At 42.5% G+C, this 26499-nt stretch overlaps 1 protein-coding gene across 5 annotated transcripts in view; it reads right to left on the bottom strand.

Moving 5' to 3' along the window:
• STARD3NL (STARD3 N-terminal like) overlaps positions 1 to 26499 on the bottom strand; it is a 237256-nt gene that overhangs the window by 108917 nt on the left and 101840 nt on the right. For all 5 annotated transcript variants that reach the window (XR_011199751.1, XM_069215649.1, XM_069215665.1 and 2 more), the window contains exon 3: positions 528 to 605. Coding sequence is in view for 4 of the 5 variants with exons in the window: in XM_069215649.1 (XP_069071750.1) it covers positions 528 to 605 (78 nt within the window). In the remaining variant the exon portion in view is untranslated. The remainder of the gene's footprint in view (positions 1 to 527; positions 606 to 26499) is intronic.

Genomic DNA, 26499 nt, shown 5'->3' with positions numbered 1-26499 from the left:
GTATCCATTTGTGGTCCCATTTTAATAGTCAGAAAAAGTTTTCTTACTCATACAATGGGATTAGTACAAAAGAAAAAGCATTTTACCAGTGTGAACATAAAATATGAGCATTTGGGATGGTTATGACGCATAGTACAGCTAAGCTAGCCTCTTGTTTCTAAGAAAAGTAGTGTATAACTTCTTGCCCTGAAACAACCACTTTTGGTGCATCTTCAAGTCCCTAAACAAACAGTGGCTGTTCAAGAAAGGAATATGAGAGGGTTAGCCCATTCTAAGGTGGAACATGGATGAGGACGTACTTATTGTGCTCTGGTGCGTTATAGCTAGGTTTGCGATATATGAATACAAATAAAACGTTACATACACATTAGATTTCCAACTCAAACTGCAGTTGCACTGAAGCAAGAATGCAAATGTAGTGTAAATATATGCAACCAAATCTCCCAGACACACGGATGGAAGGCTGCCACTGGATTTCCACATGGGCGCAAAACAGTGCATACAACCATGAATCGAAGGTTACTTACAAAAATATCAAAAAACGAATAGTAGTAGTTGTAGTGGAGAACTTCGCTTGCCAAGGTCTTTGCAATTCCTCCGTTTACCTACGGAATAAAGACATTGCCTAAAAACGACATTCATGGCCACACACAATGATTACAGTGATTAAATTCAATAAGGCACAAATATAAACATCTCTGCTGAAAATAAACTACTGCCAATCACAAACAAAGAACTTGATTCAATATGACAACAAAACGTAGGTTTTACACTTTTGAAAGGAGCATGCAACACTTCAGACAAATGTCCAAAGTAGGTCTGTATAATTCCATAAATATTAATATCTTTACGTACCTCTATATAGCACAGTCCTGTGTCATGTTTTAGCTCCATAACCCGGGCACCTCACTTGGTATCATTGTATCAGATTTGTATGTCCTGGCCCAGACAGTGCGACTCCTCCAGGAAGTCCTAAAAGCTACGTTGGAGGTAGGATGTGCACTTGCGGTTGGCCATGGATTTGTACTTGTTGTTGGACAAACTGAAAAATATATGCACTGCTTCGCTGTCAAGATTCAATACTTAAGGGTTACCAGTATATGTTGCAGCAAAATAAGATAACTAAGTTCTAGAACAGGGGTTTCCAACCTTCTATGTAATGAGAGCTACTTCTGCTCAGTGAAAATCACTGTCAGCTATTGAAGTCTAAGCCACCTGTGAAATGTTACCAGAAACCCCAACAACCAGTTTAATTGACTTTAAGCGTAATGTCCACAGAGCCAAAGACTATGGGTTGAACAAAATACTTTGATTCTAGGAGCACTATGACAGGGCTACCACGTGTGTCAGTGAGAGTGTGGTCTGTATGAAAATGTGTACTTATGAATGGGATATATGTGTATCGGTGATTGAAAGCCTCTGTCATATGCACTTGTGGCACAAGACATACCTTTTGCCATATGTGGCACTGTTGCATGTACAATACAAACATAAAACTATTTTAATGCACTATACATTTCTCCCCCTTCAAATAATGGCTGTATTTGTCAGTTTTAAATATGTCACTATGTCTACCAGCCAATAGGAGCAAGATGCCTGATGTGTAAATATGACACTTTGAAATGGGAGAAATTAAGCTGAAGAGTTAACTTTATGTTTATATGGATTACATAAAATACATCATTTAAATGTTATCCCATTTCAAAATGACCCATTTACAAAAAGCAGGCATCTTGCACGCAATGGCCTGTAGACATTGTGCCATATTTATAACAGAACAATGCAGCCATTAGTTCAAACAGGAGGAATTTAAAGTGAATAAAAATGCTTCATAAAACATTAAGACATAATTGGCTTAATTGAAAGGGGAGAAAACATTGACTTATGTTTCACAGAAATATTTTTATTTACTTTAAAGTTCTCACATTTGAACAAAAATGACAGTATTTTTCAGTTATAAATATGGCGCAGTATCTATTGGCCACTGGGAGCAAGAGGCCTGCTGTTTGTGAATGCAACACTTTGAAATGGGATAAAATAAAAATTAAGAGTTAACTTAATCACTAAGTTAAATCTTAATTTTAATTGTATCACATTTAAGAAACATCATTTTGTTCACATTATCCCAAACTGTGTTGGCAAGGACTTAACTCAGGGCTTCTGTTCTTCACCTCTGTATTAAATCTGACTCCTGCACTGCTTATTACCATGCCCTGCTATCTGCAGCCTGAAGAAAATAATGCAAAATAAACATGGACTTCCCTTAACTTTAAAAACAAAATGTGGTCCTGTGCATATTCAAAAATGAACTCAAGGCTGTGAGCTACCCTGAAGGTGGCTGTGAGCTACTGCAGCTTGCGATGACTTGCTGGAAACTCCTATGTTTACCCCATCTGCATTCGTTGTGATGCTTCACTATCACCAATGCCCTCCCGTGTTTCTTCCCCTCACCTGTGTTTCAAAACAAAAACAAAATGCGTTTGCGCTGCATATCTTTTTTGTATTTAGCAACCCAACTTGGGAGTAAAAAAATTTTTTAAAAAATGATGTGGCTGCCTCCTCTTAGCGCCTCTCTTTTGTTTGCTTCAGTCATGTTGCACACCATTGCTAAAAACCACTGGCAAAACTATTACGTCCCACAGGCGAGACCTATTGGAGTTGTCGACCGTTATTTGTTTGGCTTTACAGCACAATTGTTTACCGTAGCTCTAATTACTGATTTTAAAAAAATATACACCCTTTCATCCATCTATTCACCTACCACCTTTACAAATATATGCTCTCCCATGTCCATATCTAACAGGTTTGCCTTCCTAAACACACTTCCCATACTGCTTGACAAACAAACGCAATCCTTCGCAGATATATATTAGTGAGTTGTGAACATGAGCCAAAGCCTATCTTTGCGACCATGGACCCTAACAGCCTGTTTCGGGTGATATGGGAGTGCACCACCCACGGTTAGGACCCGATTGTGATGTGCTGACCAGATCTAGCATTATCATGTGAGGAGGCAGAGGGGTGTCTAATGTTTACTTCTCCGTTTAATTCGTCGACATTTGTTTCCTGTAATTATTTCAGCTGCTTGGAAATACTTTGCTTTCTGTACATTTATTGAGTACCACCATCCTTTCATCCAAAACATTAGAAAAACACATTTTTAGGTAATTATTTGGGTTACAAAAACACTACATTTTTAGAACATTTTTCAAATGAATGCACTTCGTTAGGGCCATGGTTAATGTTAATATACCAGTAACAAAGCATAACAGGCGTATTCGTAGAGTGGAGGTTGCCCTCATTCACAAGAGAATGTTTCTTGGCGCTATTGGCAGATAGCATTTGTTTACATGAACCCAACTCAACTGTCCTGAAATGAACCGAAAAGTATACATTTAAAACTATTGAAGGATGTGACTTTGAATAACATCATTAGATGAAAGAGAAAGAAATGTGAGGGAGACAGGATTGAAAACATGATACTCCAAGAATGCTGTGCTTACAGAGCATAACGTAAGTGTAGTGTCTAGGATAAGTGAGCTGCTCAGTGGGAATGCGCATGGTCTGTGAGAAAGAGAGTACCATATAACAATATCAAGACAAGAACTACAACAGTAAATGCACAGGTCTTCCACGTTTCAGTCCTGGATTCACTTCCCCCTGGTCCCATCCTCCATTTTGGGTCTTATAGGCTTGAAATGGCAGGATGTGGGTGGGGCTTCCTGGTATGTACCATGCTGGGATAGGGGTGGCGATATTGGGGGTATTTTCTGGCTGATGAAGGTGATCTATTTCTGTGGGAGCGGAGGCCTGCTCATGCAGGAAGGACTAGACGAGGAAGAGGTACAAGGCGGTAATCCTTGATTTCAGAAGTGCCTTCATCTGATATTTCTCTGGTCTAAATGACTAGGTGTCAGAAAAGGAAAGGCTGTACTGAAATATCTACTGTCAGTATGGTTTTGAAAGTTTATGTATTTCTGTACTTATTAACTGCATATCGCACATGTAACCTGGGTCACTTCACAACGTTTTAACTGTGAGGAAGGAAAGCCGAGTGTGCCACGCTTACATCTTGTTTCTTGGGAATACTCACTTTTCATTCAGCTAATGAAAAATGAAGACATCTGAAATATGTTACAGAGGTAAACAAAACAGTTCCCTGCGAAAAAGTTAGCCACAGACTGGTAAAACTGAGGAACCTGAACAATCAGAGGTGATACCAAAATAAGGCCTCTTAAAGAAATATTGAAACTATTACCTCCATGGTGCGTACAGAAATAAACAATAAATGGCCAATGCACAAAAGCATGTATGCGAAGTAGTTCTACATGAATACTCTTTTTACACACTATTACATGTTTTTATGATTCGGCACCAGAATATCAACTCCCTGGTAGTAAAAGTGCAAAGCAGGTGCACTCCCTTCTCAATGCTCTAGGTTTACACGAATATTCCCTGAATATTCCCAATTCATACTCATTTAAATTTTTTGGGGCCTGTTCATAAAAACATGTAAGAGGGCACGAAAGCAGTGCTTAATTTGAGCTGGTGATTGCTAGTGGGGGCCACATGCACTTATTTTTGGGGACCACCAGTTCTTTCACCTCATCTCTTTCCTCTCTTTTCCCTCTCTTCCCGAGACAAAGAGAGGGAAAACACGCAAACGGGAAAAAAGAAAGAAGAGAAAGACATTTAAAAAAACTCACTGCGGAAAAAAAGCAGAGTTTGGGAATGGATTAAAGATGCCTGAGGGGGATTCAGGAGTACGCAGACTTGGTATTTAGCACACTGTCATTTAATAGAGCCGGTCGCAGTCCTCCGAGCAGTGCTGGGCACTAGCAGTCATTATTTTACAAATTAAGAATGCACAAAAGAATATTACAGGAGTACTACTGAACATACTCCAAAATGCCTTTGTGAATAGGCCCCTTTCAGGGAGTGCTCGAGCTGAGAAAAGCTTGCATTTGCTGGTGTTCGCCACATTCTCTTGCAATAGAGCATAGTTGGCAGACAGCAATTTGGAGGAATAATTTAATAATATACAGTGTAACATGCAAGTTGTGACACAGCTTGATGTAATTGTTTTAACCAACTCAATCAGAGTTTGGTATGTTTTCTCACGTGGCTCCAGTCTTCTAGAAGCACACAGATATATCTCGGCACTTTATTTTTAGTCTAGAACATTTCAGCACATTGATTCAATTAAATTACAAAGTGCTCAAACTGTAAGCCTCTATTTCGTAGGTAGAGATGGAAAGGTCAGATGCAGGACTAGAGCAAATACCTGGTTTAGGAGATCCCACTATTGTTAGTACAATGTTTCACATCAGCTGAGATACATTTCCATACACCGTATGGTCAGTCACCAGGGCCTCGGTGGCATCCCAGGATAGGGGTACATTTTACAACCCTATGTGTAAGAAGAAATGATTGGGTGTATTGCAGCAACTGATCTATTCGGTCGAGAAGCAAGTCACACATATGAGCCCTGTTCATCATTAAACATCATTTCAGTCAACCTTTTTGTTAGGTCATACGTTGGCTCAGGTAACAATCCAGGATTAGAGCGTGGTCCACAATGATGTAGGATTAAACTTCCAGTCCATGGGTGTGGATAGGAGTAAATGGCTGCTCGCTCAATCAACCCCATCAGTTATTTTACATCATCACATTATTAACCTGTGATTGAAACAGCCATTGGGCCAGAGCCCACTGCCAAGATTCACTCATTTTCTTGAAGTCAGGAAAAGAGTTATCTCGACATATATATGTTGTGAAAAACACAGTTGTGTTTTAAGCAGTCTAATTAGGGCCCTTTAATAGTAGAGGAAAAACATGGGTACACTTAAGAAGAAGCTTTCAACTTTAATCTCGAGAAGTGCATGGCCTTCTGTAACACAACCCAAACAAGGTCCACTTACTCAGGGATAACAAGTACCATGTAAGTCGATGCTCTTAAACTGTCAATGGACACTCTCTGCTTCAAGTTTTTGTCCTTCAGTTATAAGTAGGGTTGCCACCTGGCTGGTTATACCAGACGGTATTTTAATGTCCTTGCGGTAAAATATAAATAGAAAAATCAGCTAAAGCCAGTATTTTTCCCCATTATCTGTACATCCTTCACAGAGTAAGGGGGTTATTACAACTTTGGAGGAGGTGTTAATCCGTCCCAAAAGTGACAGTAAAGTGACGGATTTACCACCAGCCGTTTTACGAGTTCCATGGATATAATGGACTCGTAATACGGCTGGTGGTATATCCGTCACTTTACAGTCACTTTTGGGACGGATTACCACCTCCTCCAAAGTTGTAATAACCCCCTAAATGTTCGAAAAAACCACTTTAAAATGTGTTTCATGGTGCCCAGATGACCCCAGTCTGGGGCTGCGACCTTTCTAAGAGAAAAATATCAGTCATCTGTTGTTGTTTTAATAGTCTGCAAAAGCCTAGGCATGATACTAAATAGCACTATAAACGAATTTGTAACATTACTTTTTTGCTTTTGTTTACTTTTGTTATTAGCCCGGGATCATTTACACAGCCATAGATACATCCCCACCCCCCCCAGAATTTTGTGGCTTTGTGTGACAAATTTTGCAACAAAAAGAGAGCAACATTTGCGGCACAAAACCACAAAATTCACGCTGTTTTTGCAGTAGGCAGAAAAGGTGCCTGCCACAAAAAATACTGCATGGCTTGTGCTCTGTCGCTGCTGGAGATTGTGTTGCGTCATAGTATGTAACCTCGCTGTCTCCAGCAGCACAGCGCCACCGAATTGCAGGGTGTTTGATGCCACAAAGAGCAGACTGTGCAGTGTCCAGGGCGAGTGTAGTTGAAGAGGTGCACTAAAACAGGGTGGGGGACATAGGTCTGTGGAGGGTGGGGGACAGCTACATAAATCATGGGAGGAGCAGGGGACGAGAGGAGTCACTGGGAGGGTGGGAAATGATGACAGCTGTGAAATCCACTACTTTAATGGATTTTTGTGCACCAGATATGCACTGTCTTCACGCTTCAGCAGTTTCACTGAATCAATCAGATATCATTTTCTTAGCCCCTTGCATCTCAGTTTGTGGTGTTCACAGAGGGCAAATAACAAACATTTTCAAAAAAGCAAAGGTGACAACAGCTTTTCCTGGTAGAAGGCTTGGTCCTCTAGCTCACCTCGAGTACAACAAAAGAGCAGACAGTAATTCTGAATGGGTGCTTGTGCGTTCCTGCACCCAGGTGACTTGCTTGGACAAATAATTATGACAGTAAAATGCCAATTAAATGTTTTCATAGACGTGTTCAATTGCTGCTAAAGCCTGAGGACAAGTGACGGCTTTTCAGTTAATGCTCCTTTAATAGGAGAGTAAATTGGACTAGCCAGGACATCAGATTTCAAAAGCAGGTGACAGAGGACGCGAACACCTCTGCTGCCTGCTTCTCTGTTGTCCACCCTCTGTTTGTTGGCTCAGAGGCAGTACAGATCCAATAAAAAGAGGATTAACCCAGTCTTTTTGTTGTTAAAAGTGCCGATTTCGCGATTTTTTTCTGCAATTCGCAAAATCGCGATATCCTGGGGGGTCTGCCTAAAACACATTTAAAGGTGCTTTGTATTGATATTTGCAGTTTGAAGTATGTATAGATACTTTGGTGATTTTGCTCATTTTTATTCCAAGCTTGAGAATAAAATACTGGTGAAGCCGGTAGAAACTGGTTTGGTGGCAGCCATACCACTGACAGAAAGGCCATGTTAAAAAATTAAGCAGGCATTTCATGTAAAGTTCTACTTAAGGAGCATGTCTGGGCATTTGCAGAACCTTAACGTGAACCAAGTGGCCAGTATTGTTCTCTAGGTAATGTGTCAACTCTAGTTACAACAAACCACGTATTCATCAATAAAGCAATACAAGGAATACAAGAAGCCTATCATTTCCAAAGGACCTGATAACAGGAGTTACTGGCCCCGTCACATTTTTATGTCTAGGCTTTCTGGCTTTCAGTTTTAATCGATTTTCGAACCACCGAACTAAAAATCTTCCTTATCAGCTAAAACCAAAAACAACATTGTCTTCCACTAGATGGCAGCAGAGTACCACTAATGTTACAGTTTATTTGTTTTGTCCAATGTTTTCTAGCCAAGAGACTGTGCGCAGAAACAGCCTAGGCAACGCTCAGAAACAGCCCTGCCTAGTACCACGCATCATGGGTTAGCCTAACGCATGCCGGTGCCTTTCCTTGCATTCCAACACTTAAATAAAATGTCACACATATTGTAGCGCCTCTGTACAATAATTATTCATGGAGCTCTTCTATTAGCAGGTGCCTCAGGCAGCCAGAGGGTGAGCAGGGCCCAGGACAGAAGTAACTGTGGTAGCATGGAAACTCTGGGCCAACTTCTTACGATTTACTCATGCCTCTCTTCTATTCACAGAGGACCTGTGTGTCATCTCAGACACTTGGTGTGTTGTCATAGGCATTGTCTTTTCTGCTAAGACAGGATGTTGCCACCCGACCCTGCAAACAGCACGCACTGGGTGGCCCATCTTGCATATGGCCGCCGCTGTGTATAACACACAGCCTTCCGCCCTCTCAGCAGCATGTCCTTGTAGGAGGCTGGACTGGCTTGTAGTGAGTACCAAGGGGTACTTACACCTTGCACCAGGCCCAGTTATCCCTTATTAGTGTATAGGGTGTCTAGCAGCTTAGGCTGATAGATAATGGTAGCTTAGCAGAGCAGCTTAGGCTGAACTAGGAGACAAGTGAAGCTCCTACAGTACCACTAGTGTCATATGCACAATATCATAAGAAAACACAATACACAGATATACTAAAAATAAAGGTACTTTATTTTTATGACAATATGCCAAAAGTATCTCAGTGAGTACCCTCAGTATGAGGATAGCAAATATACACAAGATATATGTACACAATACCAAAATATGCAGTAATAGTATTAGAAAACAGTGCAAACAATGTATAGTTACAATAGGATGCAATGGGGACACATAGGGATAGGGGCAACACAAACCATATACTCCAAAAGTGGAATGCGAACCACGAATGGACCCCAAACCTATGTGACCTTGTAGAGGGTCGCTGGGACTGTAAGAAAACAGTTAGGGTTAGAAAAATAGCCCACCCCAAGACCCTGAAAAGTGAGTGCACAGTGCACTAAAGTTCCCCTAAGGACATAGAAGTCGTGATAGGGGAATTCTGCAGGAAAGACACAAACCAGCAAAGCAACAACGATGGATTTCCAGTCGAGGGTACCTGTGGAACAAGGGGACCAAGTCCAAAAGTCACAAGCAAGTCGGAGATGGGCAGATGCCCAGGAAATGCCAGCTGTGGATGCAAAGCTGCTGCTACTGGCCAGTAGAAGCTGAAGGTTCTGCAGGAACGACAAGAGCTAGAGACTTCCCCTTTGGAGGATGGATCCCCCACGCCGTGGAGAGTCGTGCAGAAGTGTTTTCCTGAAGAAAGACCGCCAACAAGCCTTGCTAGCTGCAAATCGTGCGGTTAGGGTTTTTGGATGCTGCTGTGGCCCAGGAGGGACCAGGATGTCGCCAATTGCGTCTGGGGACAGAGGGGCGTCGAGCAAGACAAGGAGCCCTCTCAGAAGCAGGCAGCACCCGCAGAAGTGCCGGAACAGGCACTACAAAGTGGAGTGAAACGGTGCTCACCCGAAGCTGCACAAAGGAGTCCCACGCCGCCGGAGGACAACTTAGGAGGTCGTGCAATGCAGGTTAGAGTGCCGTGGACCCAGGCTGGACTGTGCACAAAGGATTTCCGTCGGAAGTGCACGGAGGCCGGAGTAGCTGCAAAAGTCGCGGTTCCCAGCAATGCAGTCTGGCGAGGGGAGGCAAGGACTTACCTCCACCAAACTTGGACTGAAGAGTCACTGGACTGTGGGAGTCACTTGGACAGAGTTGCTGGATTCAAGGGACCTCGCTCGTCGTGCTGAAAGGAGACCCAGGGTACCGGTGATGCAGTTCTTTCGTGCCTGCGGTTGCAGGGGGACGATTCCGTCGACCCACGGGAGATTTCTTCGGAGCTTCTAGTGCAGAGAGGAGGCAGACTACCCCCACAGCATGCACCACCAGGAAAACAGTCGAGAAGGAGGCAGGATCAGCGTTACAGAGTTGCAGTAGTCGTCTTCGCTACTTTGTTGCAGTTTTGCAGGCTTCCAGCGCAGTCAGCAGTCGATTCCTTGGCAGGTGAAGAGAGAGATGCAGAGGAACTCAGATGAGCTCTTGCATTCGTTATCTAGGGAATCCCCAAAGACAGAGACCCTAAATAGCCAGAAAAGAGGGTTTGGCTACTTAGGAGAGAGGATAGGCTAGCAACACCTGAAGGAGCCTATCAGAAGGAGTCTCTGACGTCACCTGCTGGCACTGGCCACTCAGAGCAGTCCAGTGTGCCAGCAGCACCTCTGTTTCCAAGATGGCAGAGGTCTGGAGCACACTGGAGGAGCTCGGGGCACCTCCCAGGTGAGGTGCAGGTCAGGGGAGTGGTCACTCCCCTTTACTTTGTCCAGTTTCGCGCCAGAGCAGGGCTGAGGGATCCCCGAACCGGTGTAGACTGGCTTATGCAGAAATGGGCACCGTCTGTGCCCATGAAAGTATTTCCAGAGGCTGGGGGAGGCTACTCCTCCCCAGCCCTAACACCATTTTCCAAAGGGAGAGGGTGTAACACCCTCTCTCTGAGGAAGTCCTTTGTTCTGCCTTCCTGGGCCAAGCCTGGCTGGACCCCAGGAGGGCAGAAACCTGTCTGAGGGGGGGGAGCAGCAGCAGCTGCAGTGAAACCCCGGGAAAGGCAGTTTGGCAGTACCCAGGTCTGAGCTACAGACCTGTGGGATCATGGGATTGTGCCTACTATGCCAGGATGGCATAGAGGGGGCAATTCCATGATCATAGACATGTTACATGGCCATATTCGGAGTTACCATTGTGAAGCTACATATAGGTAGTGACCTATATGTAGTGCACGCGTGTAATGGTGTCCCCGCACTCACAAAGTCCGGGGAATTGGCCCTGAACAATGTGGGGGCACCTTGGCTAGTGCCAGGGTGCCCACACACTAAGTAACTTAGCACCCAACCTTTACCAGGTAAAGGTTAGACATATAGGTGACTTATAAGTTACTTAAGTGCAGTGTAAAAGGGCTGTGAAATAACGTGGACGTTATTTCACTCAGGCTGCAGTGGCAGGCCTGTGTAAGAATTGTCAGAGCTCCCTATGGTGGCAAAAGAAATGCTGGAGCCCATAGGGATCTCCTGGAACCCCAATACCCTGGGTACCTCAGTACCATATACTAGGGAATTATAAGGGTGTTCCAGTATGCCAATGTAAATTGGTAAAATTGGTCACTAGCCTGTTAGTGACAATTTGTAAAGAGAGAGCATAACCACTGAGGTTCTGGTTAGCAGAGCCTCAGTGAGACAGTTAGGCATCACACAGGGAACACATACCTATAGGTCACAAACTTATGAGCACTGGGGTCCTGACTAGCAGGGTCCCAGTGACACATAACAAACATACTGAAAACATAGGGTTTTCACTATGAGCACTGGGCCCTGGCTAGCAGGATCCCAGTGAGACAGTGAAAACACCCTGACATATACTCACTAACAGGCCAAAAGTGGGGGTAACAAGGCTAGAAAGAGGCTACTTTCTCACAGTCCTACTAAAAACAAATGCCTTCAAAGTGTGGTCACCGATACACCCAACATCAAAGCAGCATTGTTAGTTCCACATCGGTCCCTGCTCTGTCCTCCTAACCCGTTGCTGGGGTAGGCATAAAGTCAGCTCCATGTGCCCGCATGCTCCTCTGCACAACACGTTGGCTGGTATACATGCTGCCAGGACAATGATGTCCTCAGGGAAGTGGGGAGCAATACAGCTTAGTTAGTTAAAGTGCACCACTCATGCTCAATGTGGCTGAGCGGTGCGTCGCATGCCATGCTCAGGACATTGTCCCAGGCTAGGCAAGTGCTTCCTACCTCAGTTCTCCCCGACTGATCTCTGCTAACAAGCGCCTCTGAAGTTTCCTGACTTAAGTGATCTTAATTATTCGCTTTTGCCACATTTTATAAAGTTTCTATGTGAGTTCCGTTTTGAAGAAAACTCAAAGTTTCTGTGAGCAGTGCACGAGACTTGTAAGATATGTGGCATTATTTCACATCTACTTTTTTCAAATGGGAGTGTTATGATTGTAAAGATTGCACATTCAAAATTAAATGTAGTCTCGTTTAAGTTGTTTTTACAACACATTCTCCACCCTACAGTACAAGGCAGGATTCTTATCTCGATACTTTGACATATACAAACTCCAGCATTTTCAAAGTTGCAACAGCTGTGATAAACTATGGAGTATTGTATCTCATCAAGAAACCTGTCCAGTTCCAGAATTCCACTTAATGTTTAGGAAAATATCTCTCTATTCAGGTGCCTTATTGAGTGAATAGGCTGATCTCAGACAGGCCTGTGTTAATCACACAATCACATTTTCTCATCAAACTGCTTATTTGCATGCTTTCATAAACTGTATTTTGGATACAAAAATGCCAAATCTGTCTTTTAAGCCAGCAGCACTTGCACACTAGGACATGTAAGCAAAACTACTTGCCCCACAGTGCAGTGTTGTTGAAAAAAATGACACTGGCAGAGGATGAGAGGAGCTGGAAGCTATGCTTTTATACAAGTCCAAACACAGTACATCCTTTTCACAGTCATTTTAATGTATGCAAACCAAGCTTCAAATGTAGCTCCCAGTGCTGTAACTATCAATAGTGCAGCCGGTGCAGTTCTGATTTCCTTTCTTGCATTAGTGCTCCTGGAACCCCCTTGCACCACCACTGCCCGCTCTGAACAGGAGAATTCTTACTGACTTAACGCATTAATCTTAGCATGCATTCACTCTCAGTGAGGTTTGGTGGATGCCAGACGTTTGAGTAAAATATGCAGATATTATGGAACTATCTAAGCTAAGGTAGCTCGGTAGCTGCACACAGCTGTTCATCACTTGGATGTCAAAAGTTGGGATCCTGGAAAGGCCCACAGTACATTTCATCCATCACACATAAGGGAAACAAGTCCTCTTGATAAAATGAACTCCAGAAATCCCAGATTTCACAGAGTATTTTATTGAGAAATTGACGACCTACATTTAGCAATAATTTAACACCAGTTTAAATTATAAGAATTATTGATTTGATTTCCATCACTTGGGCTCACGTTTCAAAGTTTCATAGCTTTGCAATGTTTGTTCAACCTAGAACCATAACAAACACTCAAATAGGGTATATTGTAACATTTGAATTAATTATGTCTCTGTAGGTGGACAAGTCTATGACATATATGAAGCATCCACGTGTCTTGAGTGAGCGATGCATTTGGTCAATCTTGTTTTTTTATAGGGACAAGCATCCTGGACTGTTTTGATACAGTTATATTAAACAAAAGAAAGCAATGTTAAATATTTATATAGTACCATGACCATAACTGGTTTGTCCATCTTGTGATAAAGTGTCACTAGAATGCATTAAAATGTCGCACATAGAACAAGCAAATACATGGAAATGTCACACACAAACTCCAAACTTGCCAGCTATGCAGAAACTCTCCAGCAAGGAGAACTTCCAGGACACCCCACCCGAGACAAATTCATACTTGCCAACATTTTAAACCTGAGAAGTGGGGGATTTCGAAAACAAAATCAGCGGAATGTATTTTCCCCACTGGCCTCTATTGTGGCAAGGGCAATTGTAGGCAGGAGATCGCTAAAATAAAACAATTCTTGGGTTCACAAATCACGTGTCTCCTGCCTGAATCAGGTCTCTTGGCTTGTATGCAAATTGAGCTGACAAAGCTAGGTGCTCCAGATCATGCACGCCACTGGGTTTGTCCACCCCAATTAACTGGCAGAGCAGTGACAAGAACAAAACCTGCAGGTACTGAGCACCAGGCTGGGAGGCATTAGTGTTCAAGCACCAAGGCGCTGACAGCAGTACCAAGCACAGGACACACCTCACCAACGATGGGAGCACCACCTGCTAATGAGGACTGAAAGTGGGGGTCCAGACATTGGGGGTTCTCCCTCACTGGGATTCCAGCAGATGAGATATGTGCCAACTAAAAGCAAGCGTTGACAAAGCCAGTAGGCTGACCGTTTGGGACCTATTGGCTTCGCCAATGGTGTTAGCAATATATTACAGTATATATATTGCATTTTTTATGTAAGTAAAGTCTTGAATATGTTAACATTTGTAAACTCTTTAATGTAGTGCAATTTTGTATTATAACTGAAAATGACTTTGCTAAGTACTGGAAAGCCTGAGCGGTCATCTCTAAAGCTTGTATCGTATATGTGAGCTAAGTTTCATTTAGATATCTGAGTGAGTTCTGGATGTGGGAGAGAGTTCACAATGCAGCGCAACTGAATGCTCTGGAGCTGAAGGCAGTGTGAGTCAGTGGGCCGTAACAGTGTTTAGATTATATGCTTATCCAATCCTTGGCCTCCTTCCAGTGTGCACACAGTGATGGTCAAATAAGTACAATTTGTAATTACCAATTGTATTTATTTACAACAAATCATTGTTGTTACTCATTCATATCCATCTGCTAATACATGATCCCAAAGTCAATAGGTATGGTTTATTTCAGGCATGTTTGTTTATGGGTGATATGTCTAGATGCAAGAGCAGTAAACCCATAAAGGCATTAAATGCTGGTCAGGCAGTATGCTGTGCGAAGCACAAGACTGTAGTTATGCCCTTGATTACTTAGGCCACGGCCCTTTAAGAGAAGCCCACACAAGCTAATGAGTAAGAAGGAAACAAATGAAGGAGACAATGAAGCCAACCAATGGTAAGCAACTGGCAAACTGTCATTACACTGTAAGCTACCAATACGTCTCGCAAAAGAAAGCGGATGCGTTGTCTAGTAGGTGATACCTAAAAAAGCCTAGTCCAGCAAAAAAGTGTTGGAGTAATTATGACTCAGGTATCTGATGACAGTAGGAAGCAGGTTAAGTCTACAGAACCCACTGGAACACTAAGCAAATCTATTTGCAAAAGTGTTATACCATATATAACAGCATGATTTCTTGTCTTGTGTCCATCCTCTCGTAAGATTTTGCTTAACTACAACCATGGGAATACTGAACAAAACGGGAGCTTTCGTTCTAGTCCTAAAGGCATTCCTCATTATTTAAGAAATAAAGCTAGAATATGGCCCAAATGTGTCTGCCTTATTATGCATTCGATGAAATGAGCACAACATCAGCAAGGATACTGTCATTTTTAGGACTGCAGGGCAAAAGCTGCTGCAGTATTAGGTCTGGGCTTTGAAAGTGCAGCTGTCAAATAAACACAGACCGGTTGTTTACAAAATGCAAAGGGATCATTACGAACCCCGGCGGTCGGTGTTAATGTGGTATTAAGTCCTGCCAACAGGCTGGCGTTACCTACCGCCATCAGCCCGCCAATGTACCACTCCGACCTCCACGGCAGTAACAGCCACCAGGCTGGAGATATCCATCTTCATCAATGGCGGCCGCCATTGTAACGCCTGCTGGATTATGACCCCGCCTACCGCCATGGTTTCCGTGGCGTTCGTAACGCCACGAAAACCAGGGCGGTAGGTCATATCAGTGCCAGGGAATTCCTTCCCTGTCACTGATATGGGTCTCCCCCTATCCTCTCCAGTTACCCTCCCACCCCCCTACCTCTCCAGACAACCCCAACACCCCCTACATTCACACCCCCTTCACACACACACACGCATACACACACCCATTCCCACATGCTTACACACATGCATACATCCATTCACACACACATCCTCACACACTTTCAAACATGCACGCAGACATGCATTCATTTAACACAACATACACGCACTCACACCTCCATACATGCACACATGCATACAACACGCAACACACGCCCTCATCCACGCACACACACATTCACACACCCCCACACACACAACACCCCCCGCCCTGCTCCCCTGTCGGAGACCTGACTTACCTGGATCCAGGGGGTCCTCTGGCAGGAGACGGGACGGGTCGCTGCTACCACCAGCAGAACACCGCTAGGCCGTATTATTGGTCATACTACGTCTAGCGGCGGTCTACTGGCAAGGCACTGCTGGTGGCAGCAGCACTACCTTACCACCATCCGCCGACATGGCCACAGCCGGATTTCTGCCATTCCTGTGGCGGAAATCCGGCTGTGGTCATAATATGGCGGACGACTGGCAGCGGCGGTAGGCGTTTTTTTACTGCCAATATTAAAATTAGGGCCATAGTGTGTTTTGGATCTACCCCTTTCAGTCACTGGGTTTCTTCAACCAGTCACTTTCAGCCACTGGTTTGAGCTTTTGTCAATCATGTGTTGGCTTAGCCCAGTGGAGTATTCATCACTCATGACAGTGGTTGTTTTGTGTATCCTTCCACCTCTACTCCAGAGGTTGCACTGAACTACAAGGACTACTACACAACTATAGCCCCCTCTGACCACTCTTGCTGGCTTCCTCCCATGTTTCTCCAATGTGCTCATGTTGCATGCACTAACACACAAACCCCAGATCTACTAACTTTGTTTTTAAAGAGTGTTTATTTCATTTGAAATACACCTGAGGCACTATGTCCAAAGGTCATTTGTTTATTGCATTTAATTACATGAGTGTGTTAATTGCCCTCCACAGGGATGTATGTTCTTTCTGGCAGCAGACAAGTTATAACAAAGAAATTATTTCATTCACACAATTTGTGATTAGCTCTTATGCCAACGTAAAAAAGCGTTCATTATGCCGTGCCTAGGCAGGGTATGTGCTGTCTCTTTCAGACATGCTGTATCTAATCTATGGGCTTCAAACTTGCCCACCATTTTCAATGGTTCATTTTTCTGCCATTTGGAAATCCTTGCTTTTTAGTGGAGCATTGGTTCCCACCTTTGTGTGTGTGTCTTCACTTCATGGCTACTGCCCCCGTTACATGTCCCCCTACTCTTTTGTAGCCGTGTGTTCGAAATGTCAACTTCAGCAACAATTGCGTAGTGCAGACTCGGACTTGGTGGAAGCTTGCATTACAGGTGTTTCTACATTCCTCTTAAAGAGTACATACAGTGCTGTCATTTACCGGCACTATATCTCCGAAAACCATGTGTGCAATGTAGTCAGAAAATACCTGTGCAATGGGTAAGAATTTTGCTCCTCCGTCTCACATGAAAGCTGTCATTCAGTGACTACGCTATAAGGGGCCCTTTGGTACAGGTATAGTATCCATGTCATGCTTCTTAGGTATACATGCTTCCATTCCCCACCCTTTTTTTTACATTACCCTAATTAAATTATTATTCGTGCGACTCTGCGTTCTACCATTGTAACTCTGTATATTGCTTTTGCATTTTTTTTTATTATTTCTTACTTCTGAAACTTTTCAGTCTGTGCTTTTCTAGAAGTGAAAAAAGCTTCAGTAAACACTTTTCTGTTCCAACACAGTAGCTATTGCTCATTAGTTTTCAGGTTCAGCCACCCCAGCTTCAGTTAACTATTTTGGTGTAAATGCATGGTATACAATGTATCTGCAGGTGCAATGCTGTGTATTTAATTCTTAAAAGGAACCTGCCAAGCCGCATTCCTGTGTTTGTGGTCTCAGTACAGAAACATTATTCAGTGTGCTGCAAAGAGGGCTGTCGCACACGTTCCCTTCTTCATCACAGAGAAGCAGTGTGTCTAATATGTCGCATATATGTGTGTGCATGTTGTCATTCACGTTGCCAGATTTTGAAGGAGGTGTGTCCTTTTTAGTTTTCAAGGACTTCAGACTACTGATTTTCCAGCAGTGGTGGTCAAATACATAACTTTGCTTATTTTACTGCACATTTCTAAAAGATGTACAGCACATATCAGTGAATGGATATGAAGCTTTACTGTACCTTTGAGGTGTAGGCAAACCAGTGTAAGGAAAATTCCATTGAGCTGTAATGGTACTTATTTAAAATAAAAAAAGTTTGCATCTATAAATCTGAAACTATAATTATGAGATAAATACATACCTCTTTGCACAGGATGTTGATCAGAGTACGCCATTGTGCCTTTTTCACATTTCTGTTGATATTAGTTGTAATGTTACTGAAGCTAAACATTTGTTCACTAATTTCTCCTACTCCATGTAAATGAAATAATGTAACTTCTTGTTATTTTTTCATAAGTCCTAGTAAAACTTATCCTTGAATTTTAGACTTGCGCCTGTCATCAAAGAGTCATTTTGGTTCTATTATAAAATATGAACTCTTCCCCAAAAAGGAGATACTATAGATTTTAAAAGCTCACTTTTACTATGTAACTTGCACAACATGATAGATTCCTGGGCAAAAAGTTATAATGGTGTTGTCTTTGCAGCACAATTTTGTCATGTTTATGGAAAAAGGTTTTTTGCAGGAAGTAATTGATCCTATTGCTGCTGAAAATTAACATGTTTCTGTCATACCCACTACCTTCATCCCTGATTACCTTTTCTTAGTGGCATTGGATGAATAGTGTCAGTCTCGCCTTGCAGGATTGTTGTGATCCGTTCACATCCATTTTAAAAACAAAACAAGAACACAAATCCACTCGACCCCACATACTTCCACCCTGCACAATTCCACAACTAACAATTCCAATCCAACCCACATAATTCCACTTTACACCACATGCATCTACTCCACTCCAACACAAGGGTAAAAGACATTGTCATTTGCAACTTCAATAGCTCGAACTCTCACAAATGCAAAACCTACTACATCGCAAATGTTTGTTGTAACTTTGGGATTGAAAAACAGTTCCAACAACAGTATGGACAGAAATCCACAGTCATAAGTTGTGCCAGGCTACTGTAGGGTAGAAGGTTAAAGACAAAACGTTAGGCCAACTGCCATATATTTTTTTCCAGCAAAGAAAAAACTTCAATAACGAAGTTGAAAGTTAATGGTAGCACACATTTGGTATTTAAACGAATCTAAGGCAACCAATTTGAGAAGCGACAACCAGCAATCATAGAATATTATATTAGTTGAAGCAAGCAGATGCAGCCGTTTCTTCTACTTTAGTCCAACAGAGTGAAAATGGATTACTGTACATCAAAATGTAATTAAATTAAAAGATCTCGAAAGTTAAACTCCTACAACTTCACAAGTTACAAAAAGAGACAAGAATTTGTTCATTCTGGCGTGCAATCCAGGTGCATGGACCAAATACGCCTGACAGAAACATGTGACTCGTAATAGACTGTAAGTAGCCACTACAGTGAATTGATTAAAAAAATCCTTTAAAAAGACCACCAGTTAAGTGCTGAGATAGCCAAAATACTTTAGACCAAATTATGGTTCCTTGAGCAACTAAGAAAAAAATCGATGTTAATTGTAGCTATACAAATTCTTACATACCTTGAAGAACCATATTGAAAGCTAGCTAAAAATATGCAGTGATACTAGTTGTGGTATTAACAATAGCATGTGGCATTACAACACATTTATCATCTGCGATGAAATGGTAAAAAGTTTTCATAAATCCGTGTTTCTGCACAATACTGCATTTCATCCCTGATACATAGGAAGCTTTCAGCCTGCTTATTTAGGATGCTTTTCACAGGTGAAAGATCAAGCCAAAACTCAGGAGCTGCTGTATTACAAAAGATTTACTCCACATTGTTTAATCCTGTTGGGGCTGGTAACTTCCATCACCGAACCCATCAGAAGCAGCGTTTCTGGGCAGTACACAATCATGACAAGAAGGAGTTACAGAAAACGTTTACTGGCGTAAACAGCACCAGAGAGACTCTGTAGTAAACATCATCTAGGGAAGTGCCACCACTTCCAACAAAGGCTCTAGCAGCATCCCCAAACAGTTACTAATAGCTCAAAGATCCCTGGGAGTCAGTTTGCTCTTCGAATGGATGAGCAGTAATACCCCATGCTAGATATTAGTAAGATCAAGGTCTTACGAGTAGGTGGAGCATCTTCCATCTGGACCAACTGCTGGTGGCTGTCAAACCAAGGTAGTGCTCCTCACCTGCTGTGGCAGCCGTGAATCTACACTTAACTTTAGATAAGTCCTCCTCTCTAGTACACCTCATTAACCTGGCTCCCAACGTTTGTTTCTTTTACATGAAGATGTGCAGGAAAATCCTACTGTTACTTTCTTGGGCCATAATTGGGTACTACAAGTTATCATATGCTTGTGCTTGGACTACTGCAATGCACTTTGCCTTAGCCTTTGTGCACAGCTCAGCTCCCTGCCTCTCTTGGGATAGCCAAGTAATTTTGCATTTTTCAAAATATTGTAAACATGGCTTTTCTCTCCCTACTTCTTTGTTCCATGTCGTGGCTCATTGCTAAATATTCACTATAAAGACACCCTACTGGGTAACATCCCATTTAAGAAATATTTAAAATATGATAAATAAATAATCATCCTGCAGGAAGATCGTTTTTATAAAGGTTAGTAATAAATTATTCAAAGGAATACTTATCCCTACAATTTGTCCCCAATACTTGGGGTAGCCACTCAGAGTGCCGGCATAAATGATAACTCTCCATATCTGGAGTAAACGACTTAGCAAAGGCAATTTGGACCCTCTGCCTTCAACAGAACTTAGAGATCCCTTCCACAAAAAACTTTCAATCAAAAGACGTAAAAACTGTGCCTTCTTAGGGACCAGTATGTTATCATTTCCTCATATGAGCTAGATGAAGGGACAGTGCCATTGTGGCTAAGAAAAACTTATTTGCTTAAATAGTGGTACTTTTATGTCTGAAAACAGTTTTTTATTAATTTGCTATTTTTAAAAATTGAATAAAGCAGAGACTTAAGGTTTAAGCAGGTTTTAATAGATCGTAAAGGTTTATTTGTTTATTTATTTATAGCATTTTACAAAGCATGACCTATTTGTGTCAAAGAGCGGTACGTAACCAACCCTATCCTGCTTAGTTCATTATTATTATCACATGCAAACCTGTAGCATGCCATTTCAAGTAAACCCCACATAAGAAAGCAATCTATTTTCATAGGCACAGCATGGTCCCCTACACTGGCTTCTATTGAGAGTCAATGTAATTGCTGTAGGGAGGGTGTGATGTGGGCGTACAGCCTAATACCTGTTATTAATCTTGCTGCCGCATTTGGTGTCGCCTTTAGTGGAGTTGTGCGTGATTTTGGCAGGCCCGCCAATAACCAGTGGGTTTGGTAACGAACATGGGGCCAGATGTACCAAAGGATTTTACCCATTCTGTGTCTATGGGAAAATGCTTTAGTACATATGGCCCATGGTTCGAGAGTCGACATTTCACAGATAGTCTGGAACTCTTTATGTTCCAAACAGAACTTGATCCGGGAGTGAGCCTCAGGTGGAAACTGCTGACCTGCGTGTGCACGCACTCATTCTTCCACCTGTATGGCTGGCCTGTTCTCAGCTCTGCAGCATTACTAAATCCTCTGTTCCAGCTCTCGGAGGAGCTGCCGGCTTCTTCTTCCTGCCGTCATGCAAAGGTTTGGTGTAGAGTTGGGGCAGTGGACGGCAGCGCCAGTAGGACCAATGAACTCTCAGGACATTCAAAGAGGCAAATGACGCTGGCAGTCAGGACAATCCACTCATCCGTAATTGTCTGTAGAAGTCTTATGCACGGAGTAGTGACTTTTTCGCAGCCAGGCCTTAGGTTGCAGCAGGAAACAGTAGATAAGGAGGGTCACGAGGTAAGCAGGAGGGAGTGAAGGGAATAAAGAGTGAAGGAAGTAAATGTTGGAATCTTCCCATCTAACACTGCATAGAAAAGATGATACTGTGGAAAGGTCACAGAAGGGAAGTGTTTTAGTAGGAAACCTGAGTTAAATATATCCCTATAGTAGTGCCTTGTAGTAAGAGAATTGGATGAGTTATGGGTGAGGTACAGAGAGATGGTCATCAGTACAGATTGTATAGGTCAGAAAAAAAGACCACAGCCTGTTGATGCCAGATGTCTGGCAATGTACAGAACTAACTTCATCTCCCACTCATACCTGGCACTAGAAATTTCCAAGGGATAGCTGAGCCATAGCAGTAAGCAAGCAACGAAGATGGTGGAGCAAAGAGATGTTCAATGCCGATAGGGAACAATTTGAAGTAAAGCAAGAAGCACTATCGGAAAAAAGTGCAAGGTTGTAGTGAGAGTCAGTGATGTGAAACCAAGCTTGAGCAGTCAGTTCCACCTTCACAAGACATTCAGCAGTTTTGAATACAGATTCAAATGGCTTTATGGTAAATACCTAGATGTGCACAACCACTGTCTTCACCATGTAGAGAACATTTAATACCATATGTGTGGCCATTTATTTGGTAATTGGTACCACAATATTTTCGATTTTTGAGATTATTTTATATGTACGTCTACACTGTTGGGGTTAGTGTTGATTTACCGTAGGAAACCAATGTACATATAAAGCACAATCCAGGCCAAATGTTTACACTGTAGTACCTCTTAAAATTCAAGAATTCAACCACAGTCCTAGGATTCAACCATAATTAATTCCACTATGATAGTTGCTCATGATGGGCTAGAAGTTTACTATTCTTACAGTGCACCTCATCTGTGAATGTCCAAAATGTTCCATCAGTATATGGAAAGGACATGCATATCCTTCTGTATGCAACTTGACCTTCCAAATGTAGTGGTCATCTTATTACATTCAGCCTACCTACATTGTTAGTTAAGATAGATCTCTGACTTCTCTCTTCTCCTCTATTAGCTCATCAATAAAAAGTGATTATTATCTCCTAAATATATCCCTCTTTAATAAAATTAACAATAAATGCAATAAAAACATATTAATCAGCAAACAAATCTACTACTGATAGCAGTCAAGAAATCTCGATTTCATCCTATCAATTGACAACTTATGACTCACAAATTCACTCCTTTATTCACCCGCCTTGCCTCTGCGAGGAACTGAGCTTCCAATTTCTCCATATTCTTGAACTAATCCCCCCTCCCTCCAAGTACAGCCCAAACTTAAAACTCAACTAAACCTGTACCTCGCCAAATAGCCTATACTACCATATTTCCTGTAAATTCACATAACAATCTTTTTGCATTATACTCTAAACACTGTTTAAGCCCCCATAACCTTCTATCTCTCCACGTTCAGAAGCCTCTGATTCAGCACTGTAGCCTTTGTCCCTGTACAGTGGTATCAGAGTTGTACCAACACCATCCCAGGACGCGTCCATTCACCAATTCTTAAAGATTATGCTCTTAATTCTGCAGCCTCATCACATGGTAAAGGATGGTTCTCCGAATCCAAGCCAAAGGTATTGGTGCAGCATAACCATGATGGCCATCGTCAAAACAACTATAAGGTCAGCTGCCAACCTTTTGAGAGCAAGCCACGAGCACCACAAGATCATTTTTCACAGAATCTCTTCATAGATAAACCATCAAACTTAAAACTTGGAGCAACCAAACCAACGACCTATTTCTTCTAAACAACTTGGAAGCCTGAAAGCTATTACTGCAGAAGAAGCTCATCAGCTTAAATATCCAAACCATCCACAGAGTTGGCACACTGATCATCTGCAGCACCCTAAAAAATCTAACAATCACTACCTAGGCTAAGGGAACTGTTATGATATAGGCTAATAAAAAATTACTATGAACTAAAAAGGGCCTAACATTGTTGACTGGCGTCTGCAGAAACAGCCACCACCTAGATTTCCTGGAATAAACTTTAACTCCCCTATCTCCATCTTAGTACCACACTGATGCCTAAATCAACAAAGGGTCAAACATTTTATGGCACTGACCAGTGGCAAGGTCAAGACAAATGTGCACCAAGGTCTTTGTGAGGGCCAGTGTGGTAATTTAGTGCACTAAGGAATGTGAGCAAAGCCACTCTTGCAGAAAGGACTGTTCCTCTTTTCCAGGTCAAGCGCGCAAGCGATTCGACCTATTATAAGTATTGTGGGCTCTTCACCACGCCCACCAATTTCACTTGTTCATGGGCTTGCCTTTCAAAAATCCCTTAATGTCATTGGTAATTGCTTTACTTTTGTCCCGCAATGGGGCGGTTTTGTTACCGCCTTGCAGACTAACCCTGTTACATAGATAACAGCACAATTGATGATTTACTTCAGTGTGTTTGAACTATTTTTTTTCTTTTGGCTCTCCCCTTCTGTTGTTCACGGCAGCCATGGCACTCACAGCACCAACATCGCAAACGCCATCTGCGGTATTGGAACACTGGTCACATCGTTCACGCGGTTACCTAATCAGAGTAATTTCTTTTGGCTCTCCTCTTTACGCTCCATGGCTTCCCAAAAACACTTAAAATTGATAAATGCTTTACTAAAAACCACAAAAATCAACCAGGTGGCTCTCCTGGCACAGAGGGAAAACTGATAATACAATATTCACTCCACCCAGGAAAGGTCACCCCATAATGCTTTGCAAGCCTTTTTTTCCACAACAGTTTCGCCCATAACTCAGCCTGTGGTGGTCCTAGGACAATGGGCATGACACACTCTTTCTGTTTAGGTAATTTCTGTGTCCCCACACTAGATTACTGGGGACCTCAAAATAATAACCCCTCACCCATTCAGTCCTTTTTTTAAGCTCTTTTATGGCTGGAACTTTTGTTTGACAGCTTTGACTAGTTTGTATTGCAGTAGGCCTGAAAATGTGTAATGCACTGCACGCTCTAGAGGCTAAATATAGGGTTACATTGCAATACTTTCAGTCATTTTCTTTTCATGCTGTTATGCCTTCTAGGGGCTAACTATATGGTAACATAACCATGTTTCTTGCAACTGCCATTTCCATTGTGGTGTCCTCTGGGGTCTGTTCTGAGCATTACAGTCTAATGCTAAACGTTTATTTCTGATAAAGGTTTTTATTGGTTTTATATGATAAATGTATATGTTTTATTAATCTCTCCTTAATGCAAATATGACCATGATACAGGCCAACTTAACATCCTTATTACACTATGATTGTTTGAATACTCTTGATATATTTGGGTGACCTTTCAGGTTTATTTCTCTTGTTAATTCTCCATGGCTGTCTAGTTTTGAGAATTGTGGGGTAGTGAAAGTGGGAATTAGCATGGCAGAGTTAAATTAGGATGCTAAATGGCAACATTTTCATATTTAGTTGCATATAGAGGAAGGAGGTAAATGGAAGTGATTTAGTTATATGCAGGGTCACTGGAATTATGTGGTAGGGAAAGACCAAATTATGAGGCAGGGTTGACCAATTTATGTGGCAAGAAATGTCCAGTAATGAATTTACAAACCTAAAAGCTCTAAATCAAGCAAACGTGAGACCCATTGCATTGCAAATGCTTGTTATTATATGTAATTCACCTCTGAGGTAGGCCCTGGTTAGCCCCAAGGGCAGGGTGCAGTATATTTACAAAGTTGGACACGCACAAGTTTAACTTATCCAGATAGTAAAAAACTATTGAATTCGTTTTTACTACTGCAAGGACTATCTCTCCCATTGGCTAACATTGGGGTTACCTTAAAACCTTTTTTAAGTGTAATTCTGATTGGGGGACAACAGCAATGTGAAGGTTGGTGTCTCTGGACTCACATTTTAAAAACCCACCTTTTGGTAAGGTTGGCTTTTAAATTGCAGGTCTGAAAATGTAACCGTTAGAAAATGGCATTTTCTTACTTTAACCATTCTGTGCCTCAGCTTGTCTTTGAATACACATCTGGGTTTAGGTGACAGCTACACTTTTACATTTTCTCTAGACAGCCACAACACAAGAAGGGCTGGGTGTGACAGGGGATACATCTGCATTCATATGCATACTGAGCGGTAGTTCACACATACATCTGAACAGGTTGTGCCCTGTCCTCAAACAAAGGGCTGATTTACCCCTTACCAGTAGTGTGGAGCCAGGGCTGGGTTGAAAGGGATCCGTGTGCACTTCAGAGAGTTCCTTTAAAGTCACCCCTACATCAAAGGCCTTTTTGGGTACAAGTACTGGATGTCTGACACCATATACACAGAACACTTCTGTACTGAGTACATTCTGTCAAGTAGAAGGACTGCTGTGCTGCCATGAGGGACTGCCACTTTGCTGCTTTGGTCTTCTGCCTGCTGTTTCTTGCCCGGGGTGAGAGGACTGGACTTAACTCTCCACATTCTGCAACCTAAAGTTTCTTCATGGGCCTGACTAAGCTTGCCTCCTGTTTCTGAAGTCTCAGGGACATTACAGACTTCATCTGCATTTGCTACCAGCACCTGGGCTGTTCTGCTGTGAGTCCTGCTCTGCCAAGTGGTGCCAAATCGAGTCCTGGGCCCTTGGAGGTATGTGTTGTGCTGCAACTCAAGAAACAGGCGCATCAACACTGGAGCGTCAACTGGAACTGAAGCATCAAACCTGGAGGGTCTATCAAAACTGGTGCATCCCACTGCCTATATTGAAGCTGCGGACTCCATTCGCCGACTGCGATGACCCTGAGTTACAACGCAGCCCCAACTTGGCTGAC

The sequence above is a fragment of the Pleurodeles waltl genome, chromosome 2_1 (genome assembly GCF_031143425.1).
Source record: "Pleurodeles waltl isolate 20211129_DDA chromosome 2_1, aPleWal1.hap1.20221129, whole genome shotgun sequence".
Taxonomy (NCBI): domain Eukaryota; kingdom Metazoa; phylum Chordata; class Amphibia; order Caudata; family Salamandridae; genus Pleurodeles; species Pleurodeles waltl.
The sequence above is the reverse complement of the archived record's forward strand: the minus strand, read 5'-3'. Positions and strand labels throughout refer to the sequence as shown.